Here is a 9,099-nt window from a genome sequence, read left to right on the forward strand (position 1 = left end):
ATGTGCTGGTATTAACTCCATAAGTTTAAATTGCACTTTGCATGATTAATTTAAATAAAATTGTAATTGAATTAGAAAAAATTATTTATTTTATTTGTTACTTTTTACTGAAAAATTAAATTAAAAAATTGTGATGGAATTCAACGCATCTGGTAATTATCTTATCTAACATAGGAAATAATTGTATTTATTAAGCTTTATTATTATTAAAATTTGCAATGAAAATATACTAGTATGATATTATTTCTCAATTGATTGAAGCTAATATCCTAAAATTTGTCAACTTTTATATATATAAACATCTGTAAACCATACGGTATAAAATTCTCAATATCAATTGTACATAACTCATATATACTAAGTGAAAAAAAAATTATTGTAAAATTGTTTTTGTTTTGATAATATTGTTGATACATAAATAAATAAAATTCTGTTTATTCATTTTCTTGTTTATATTACGTCGTAATTATTATACTACATTAAATGAGTATTTAAAGATAAATACTATTTTATTATAATCTTAATAAAATATTCGTTTTTATGAAATTGAAAAAAAAACTTGCTGTATATAAAGTGAGTATTCATATTATATATATAAAAAATTGATTAGAGATATTAATATATTAGATAAATAAATTATCTGTATATTTGTAATTATGAAATTTTGATTAAGATACCAATAAGAGCTAATTATTACACTTATATTGTTAACCTTTTATAGCATACTTAGTAGCTAACTCATACATAAAAATTGGTCCCGGATGTAAATTTTTTTTTTTACGATTGATTCTTAACAATATGTATTGATAGATTTAAATATATATCATCTATGTTAAAATATTGGCATAACTGTATTACATTTTATAATAATGTGTTGAAAATTAAAATAATTCATATTTATTCTTATTTAGTTCTTGCCTAGTATATTTATTTTCAAATTGATTTATTAGTTTTTATATTTATTTTGAAATTATTATTTTTCTAACATAGAACATCCTCATACAAGGTACAATCCCTTAAAAGGAGAATGGATTTTAGTATCTCCTCATAGAATGAAAAGACCCTGGGATGGGCAAAATGAATATGAGTCCAGTAATATGGGTCTAGAGTTCGATCCTACCAACCCCCTGTGTCCTGGTGTAATAAGAAGTAACGGTATAGTATGTAATAATGTAATGTAATATGTAATGTGGTGAATATCATTTTTAATTCTAGAATTTATTTTTTATACTCTTAGTTGACTCCAGAGTACAAGTCTACATATGTATTTACAAATGATTTTCCAGCCCTGTTGGAGGATACGCCATCACCTCCACAAAGTGATGATCCTCTTTTTCGCTTTGAAGGAGTTCAAGGCACGTGCCGTGTTATGTGTTTTCACCCTAAGTCAAATATTACCATTGCTCTTATGTCTATAAATGATATAGTAAATATAATTACAAGGTATACATTTTAATATTGCCACTCAATAGTAGTTTTAGTTACTGTAAAATCTCAAATCTTAAAAAGAGAATGGGAAAAGTTTGAGTTAAAGTATGTTATTCAGTTAGAATACAACTACTAAATTGGAGCTGTTAAATAATTTAAATATCGACCTTCTTCAACTTAACAATACGTTTCTACACTCTAAAATAATATTTAAAATGTTTTTTTTTTTTTTTTTAGATGGATAGAACAATTAGAAGAATTAGGAAAAACTTATGTTTGGGTTCAAATATTTGAAAACAAAGGGTCTATGATGGGTTGTTCTAATCACCACCCTCATTGTCAAATTTGGGCCTGTTCATTTTTACCAAATGAACCTCGAATTAAGGATATTAAACAGAGAGAATATCTGGAGAAGTATAATAGACCAATGCTTATGGATTATGTTAAACGTGAATTAAAAGCCAAAGTATATAATACTAAGATTATAGTTATATAAATTAATATTTGACAGATATACTTCCTATTATTTATGAACCTATATTATAAAATTTTGGTCAAAATTATACTATTATTTATTGATTTCTGAAACTAATATATATTTGCTCAATATAACTGATTACATTTAGGGACATATTTAGGGGGGGGGATGATATGGGTTTTTGAACACTCCTCATCGACCGTATTTTATGGTATTTCACCAAATTGCAAACTTAATTACAGTATAAATTAACTAAACGTAGGTATATATAAATATAATCATTTTTATTAATATAATAATTTATATAAATACATGGTATTTATAAATGTAAGGAGTAGGGGGGGCAGAACCCCCACTTACTATAAGTCTATTAAATTTTAAAACACCTCCGTTAAATGAATCCTGGATACACCACTGATTACAGTCATACTATAAATCACGATTTAAGATATACATATATATTAAATGTATAAAATTATATATATTAAATTGTGCTATGAATATAGTTAACTATTTTTTTATATTTGTTTCAATTTTTACTCACAATTAGTTGCTTAACAAATTTATCATAATGAAGTAATTGATTAAGGAAGAATACATTTTTTTTCTGTAAATAATATTCTGTCCCCCAGACAAAATCCATTATAAATTTGTTTTTCAATGAATGAAGAATCATTTTATTTTACAATGCTAATATCTTAAGAATTATTAAAACATGAATTAAATAATTTAGATTTTAGCTTTTATTCACATTTTTATGGTATAGTAGGAGTATATATATATTTTTTAAATTCATTCATAAGTATAGCTTGTATTTGCTATACTTATAAGATAAATTTATCTTAAATCGTAAATAATTTAAGTTTAGAATCATGATTTTAAGAAATATCACGTGTATATCTATATATAAATTTAACTATATTATTTTATATAGGTTAGAATTGTTACAGAAAATATCCACTGGGTTGTTTTGGTACCATTTTGGGCAATATGGCCATATGAAACAATGGTATTGCCTAAGAGGCACATTAAAAGAATGAACGAAATTTCAGAAAACGAAAAAACCACTTTGGCATCAGTAATGAAATTATTAGTAATTAAATATGATAACATGTTCAAAACGTCATTCCCATATTCGATGGGTTGGCATGGTAAGTTTTCAATATAATTCAAAAATAATATTAATAAATATATTATTTTAATATAATAGATTATCTATTATATCAATAATTAGGTGCACCCACTGGGCAAATGTATGACGATAGTGACCACTGGGTATTCCATGGAATTTATTTGCCCCCATTACTACGTTCAGCAACTATAAAAAAATTTATAGCTGGGTAATTTTAGTAACATTAATAATGAATATAAATAAGTATTTATAACTGGTGTTAATTGATAACTAATATTAAATATATATACATACATTTTTTAAATATTTCAATATTGGATGATATGTTTAGATTTGAACTGTTAGCTCAGTGTCAAAGAGATTTAACGGCTGAACAAGCTGCAGAAAAATTAAGATCTCAACCTGATGTTCACTATTTGCAATCAAGTTAAATATACATATAGCACTAAAATGAAATTTTAACTATAGAGAAAAAATATTATATTTATTTATAAATAACAATGAGAATATTAATAATCAAATAATGATCATACAACTTGTGATTTAACAATTAATAGTTATAACTAATATTAAAAATTTATGATTTTATTATATTGGCAATATTTTTATCTACTTGCTTATTGTTATTTTATAAATTTATCTATGTCTCTTGAAGATTTTACATAATAATAAATGAAAGAATTTAAAATTTTAGTGAATAACTATTCAATTTTGACTTATATCATCTTATAGCAAAAATATATTAGTAACAAAATGTATCTGTAAGTATCTATTTTGTAATCATTTTAGAACTTGCATAAAAAGATATAGTGATATACTGATGTATATAAATGTTACATATACACATTTATCCACATGTCTAATTTCTGCAATCGTATGTTCTATATTGCAATATTTTATTTCACATTCTAGCTGTATGTAAATACAAATCACTGAAATTTGAACATGTTGGTCTATAATAATACTGACATATAATATTTTTTTGATCTATTAAAGCAGTGGTTCCCAAACTGTGCACCGTGGTGCCCTAGGGACACCACGACCACCTTCTAAGGGCACTGCAGTCTACGACTCATAAAAAATAGTTAAAAATGTATAAAATTGTTTTTCCTTATTGTTTTCGTAAAAACTTTTAAAAAAAAAATGTAATATTTTCTATTGTATAATCGGATATTCTCATTTTAACCTTATAATATTTTTGTATAATAATTATAATCATAATAACAATAATTTTAACTTATCTATTTTTTAAGTTTAAAAATGCATAATTTAAAACGGAATTTATATTTTTTTTTGTTCTATCTTTAACTCACAGCCAGGGTACCGTGGCTAAATTGAGTCCAAAAAAGGCACCACGGAAAAAAAATTGGGAACCGCTGTATTAAAGTATTTGAAAAAAAAAATTAACACAGACTGTGAAAGATATTATTTTTAGCTGTTCCTGACCAAAATTGTTTGTGATCTCAAGATACAAGTGTAAAGTACTTATTAAAATAGTAGTCATGTATAAAAAATTAATATACATTAGCAATATACATAGTAACCAGTGGTAAAACAATTTTTTTCATAAATTTAAAATAAGGAACGTATCTAATGGTAATTGGTCGTGATACAACTAATGCATTTCACAACGACAGTCCTTTTAGATTATTTAGATTTACTATAATTATGGAAAATAAGATATACAATAAAACAAGATTGTATAGCTCAGATTTCTAGCTTGGTTTGCTATAAATCGAGAGCATAAAGAACTATATGCAACTTTTATAACTTCCGAACCCTAGTTATAACATATTTTACGGAGTAAAAATTAAACCTGTTTAAATATTATACAATATTCAGTACAAAAATTAAAGATTGAAAGGGACCCTAATGTACGTGTAGCCATAATTGTTTTTAAAAATTAAAATTGTACATCATACACAATATACTTTTCCTACATTTAATCGAATACGGTTCCCTCGTCTATGCAATTAGAAAATAAATATTTCGATGAATATATTATTTGATATTTTAATGTTTCTCAAAAATGATGCCATGTAATAAGTAATTTATCCTATGAATCATTCACCCTTATTATCGTTGACAATTATTTTAGTTTAATAACATTATTGGGATAGAATATTCTTAAAAGTGGCTTTATATCAATTGCGCCGAAAATCGTAGGTAAAAAAAGAAAAATTATGGAATGGAATAAAGGTATGCTTTTATTGCGCCGGTATAAAAAGGGCAGTGATAATAAATCATGGGTATACGCATTATTTCGTGTAGTAACTATCAGTGGCGCCGAACACTTACTTTTCTGGGTAAATTTTCCGTCTTTATATTCAATCAATAAATATGGAGTCAGCTTTTTGTTTTTTAATTAACATTTTTCATCATACGTAAATTTATCTAATGTACAATGTTTTGATTCCATTATTTCAATATTAAATCAAAAACGCTACAAGATCTAATGTACAAAGGCAAATCAAAAAAAAAAAAAAACACAGACTATATATATATATATATATACTTATATACTTATATATATACTATATATACTTCTATTCAAAAGAAAACACCGCTTGCGCGACTGGTTTTGGTTCGACGGCGCGCATCCCCCACCAGTCGATACAAAATAATAGTTATATCAATAAAAATTAATTTATAAATATTACGTACTGATTCCTATATAACTGTACATGCTACACCACCGCGCCTGTCAGATATCTATTAATTGTAAAGAAATTATTGGAATTAGGTGTATGCTCGTCGGCAAACTTTGATCGGCGACCGTCGTGCGCGATCGATGTCTCGTTTCAATGAAAGTGGGAGAAATTGGCTTCGGGACGGTTGACAGCCATCAGTCTTCATGCGCGAGAGCTGTATATTTTCTTTTGAAAAGAATAGTAGTCTCTCGGACTCCGTACAGTAACTATTATCGCTAACGATTCCCCACGAACTTTTATTTACCTCTTATCTATTAGAATGGAGACCGTCACAATCGTTTTTCGATGCCGTCGTCCGTCGCTATCGCTAAATTCGAAAATAGCTCAGAATGTATTTTCATTGAATCATACGTATTCAATACAATAAAATACAATAGTGTGTTGAATACACCACGATGGACATTATATAATACACACATACATATATATATATATATATAATAAATAATAAATATAGTTGACAACAGTATATTATTTACACATAGATTACAAAAATATTTGAAAATAATTTAAAATTTTTTTTTATTCCAATGTTATAATTATTGGGGATACGCCACCTCAAAGTTTCCCCTGACGTACCACCACTGGTCAAGCTATACGCTAGATACGGCCGTATACCCGCGTATCATCAATTTCTCGTAAGCTATACGCCATGGATAAAAATAGCGTATTGGGTATACGCCGTATACCCCTGTATAACTTTTAATAAACCATTGAAAAAGGGTATAATTTATAGATATACACCTATTGCGCCGATCGATAATCCAGTTAATACATTTTGTGATTACCTCATTGATACATCTATTGATGAAAATGCAACTTTTCCCCCGTATCTTTGGTCATCGTATAACATATCAGGCGAAAGAACAACAAATGCCTGTGAGGCATTTCACTCAGCGTTTGGGAAATATTTTTATTCACCCCGTCCAAATATTTTTGTTTTTTATAAAGTCTTAAAAATAATGTAACACAACAATCATAATACGTGTTCTCTTAGCTATCACAAATAGACCAAACTCTACATTTATGAAAAAAAAATAAATCAATGAATATTTTAAGGAAATTCTAATAATATGATCCAGTGGCGTAAAGATAGGATGGCATGACGGGCCCACGACTCTAGAGGGTCCTTCAAGAAAAAAATAGTATATTCAAAAACAAATCACCATTGTAGTGAAATTTATAAATACGATTCTGTTTAAAAATATATGTATATTCTTGTAAAATAAAATAAATTTAATAACTGATCACGATTATATTTATAGACTATTTTATTTACCAGTCCGTCGACATTGTCGATATTAATATTACTATACATTTAATGATATTGTTATTTGTAGAATAGAAACAACAATGAAGCGTATCGCAATCACTTGTCTTTGAAACCGAACATAACATTTATATTTTATATTTAGATACTAGATTAGATTAGAACTATTCTAGGAAAAAGTGACCGTCGTTTAAGCTATGGTTTCCTAGAAAAGCGGTGCCGTTATCTAGCGGCCGCCATTTTACGGTTAAACCTAAGGCCGAGCGCCCACCAAAGTAACGTGACGTGTGGCGTGGCAAGTGATATAGCAAACACGTAACAACAAAATGACGAATGGTGTGACACAACGCCTACCTATGTATCTAGAAACTAGTAACACCAGTTGTCAATATGTCTTCTTCTTCATCGGATGACGAAAGTTTTTTGGCTTTAGTAAATTTAATCAATGTTAATAACAATGTTAATTACACCAACAAAATGTATGTTAAAATCTGGATCGTCTTTCATTTTTAATTTAGAAAATTATGAAAAGAAAAGTTAGAAAATTAATAAAATAATTAAAATAACAATATTTTTCAAAACACTTGTCACTCTAGTCGGTAAAAACACGTAACACGTGGCAAAAAATGGAACATGCTGCATTTGAATGACACCGAAGTAACATGTAGTTTGTCATATCACAGTCGTATCACTTTATTTGGCGTTAAATCTATTAATTACATTGTTTTGATACAAAATAGCATGCTAGATGCATGCTACTTGCTACTTCACTTGCCACGCCACATGTCACGTTACTTTGGTGGGCGCTCGGCCTAACGGCCGTCTTTACGGTGACCAAACTGTGGTTTCCTAGAAACTGGTGCGACCGCATTCAATTGTAATCAGTACTTACTCGAGCGGTAGGTCGTGCACGGGTGGAAAATGGACGATCTGGACATAGCTTTATTCGTATGTTTGAAAGATAAAGAGTCATCAGAAAATGAAAAAATAGTTCGGAGGAAAGTGTAATGTTCAAATATCGTGATACTAAGGGTGCATTTAAAATTTTAATGTGTCATCTGGGCTTGTCTATACTCTTTATATTTTATATTGTATAAAGCTTCATTATCTTTTACAAAATCAATTAATAGTTCATCATTTTCGCTCGTCCAAGTCGCGTTTCCACTCATTTTATTAAATAAATGTTCACCGCTACACGCGAAAAAACGTTGAACAACTGTATATCACCGCTATGACGGCCGTCATACAACTGACAGCACCGCTATTTGACGTTACGGTGACACTCAACGTACTCTAGGAAACCTACTCCGATGTTATTTATAGAAAACGTATGAGTGACGTCACCCAACGCTATATTACGGCCGCTAGATAACGGCACCGCTTTTCTAGGAAACCATAGCTTTAGTCGTTGTTACTCGATGTTCTTTTAATTTATATTTTATTTTGTTATTAGTCAATGACGTGTCGTTTGGGCTGTTCGTTAAGAAACAGTTTTTGCGCTTAAAATTAGATTTGTTGAAATTCAAAAAGCTTTAACAAAAGTTATACTTTGCAGCTCTAAGATAGATGAGCGAAATGAAGCTGAAGGGATTAAAAAACAAATTGAAAATTATAATTTTATTTGCACTTGAGTTTTTCAATGTAAAATTTTACAAATTATAAACCTAACTTCTAAAATTCTCCAGTCAAAGTCAGTTGATTTAGATAATGCATCCAATTTATTAAAAAACTGTTATGAACAATTAAAAGAATATAGATGAAATTTTAATGATCTCTTGGAAGAAGCAAATATAGTTGCTAAAAGTTGGTCTATATCTACAGAGTTTCAAAACAGACGTCGTAAAGTTGTAAAAAGATATTTCGATGAACTATGTACTAATATGCATTTAACTTATCAAGAAAGCTTATTTCGTGTAACTTTTTAATAGAACGTTGGATATATTAATAAATCAAATGAGTAAACGTTTTTTAAGTTTTCATGAATTAATGCTAAATTTTACATGTTTACAACAATATTTTCTTACATCAGCAACAGATTTAGAGCTTTTAAATGAAGCTACAAAGTTGGTATACAAATATG

The 9,099-nt window shown here is 28.1% G+C and overlaps 1 protein-coding gene across 4 annotated transcripts; it reads left to right on the plus strand.

The window, feature by feature from the left end:
• Window positions 1-46: 46 nt before the first annotated feature.
• LOC112688626 (probable galactose-1-phosphate uridylyltransferase) lies at window positions 47-3,539 on the plus strand. Of its 4 annotated transcripts, none has more exons than XM_025561907.1 (7): window positions 49-152; window positions 991-1,172; window positions 1,238-1,443; window positions 1,666-1,894; window positions 2,841-3,057; window positions 3,141-3,246; window positions 3,370-3,539. In XM_025561907.1, the coding sequence occupies exons 1-7, from the start codon at window positions 134-136 to the stop codon at window positions 3,467-3,469; spliced, it is 1,059 nt and encodes a 352-aa protein (XP_025417692.1). In that variant the 5' UTR covers window positions 49-133; the 3' UTR covers window positions 3,470-3,539. The 4 variants fall into 4 exon arrangements, with proteins under 4 accessions (XP_025417695.1, XP_025417692.1, XP_025417693.1 ...); XM_025561908.1 differs by having other exon boundaries at window positions 50-152; window positions 991-1,160; XM_025561909.1 differs by lacking the exon at window positions 49-152 and adding an exon at window positions 533-573.
• The last annotated feature ends 5,560 nt before the right edge of the window (window positions 3,540-9,099 follow it).

Source organism: Sipha flava, unplaced genomic scaffold (genome assembly GCF_003268045.1).
Source record: "Sipha flava isolate LNK unplaced genomic scaffold, YSA_version1 39_pilon_pilon, whole genome shotgun sequence".
NCBI lineage: Eukaryota > Metazoa > Arthropoda > Insecta > Hemiptera > Aphididae > Sipha > Sipha flava.

Bases quoted from the DNA above. Each gene is read 5' to 3' on its own strand.
- LOC112688626 (XM_025561907.1), top strand. The intron at 1,444-1,665 runs GTATACATTTTA...TTTTTTTTTTAG, and splicing joins ATAGTAAATATAATTACAAG to ATGGATAGAACAATTAGAAG. The intron at 3,247-3,369 runs GTAATTTTAGTA...TGATATGTTTAG, and splicing joins ATAAAAAAATTTATAGCTGG to ATTTGAACTGTTAGCTCAGT.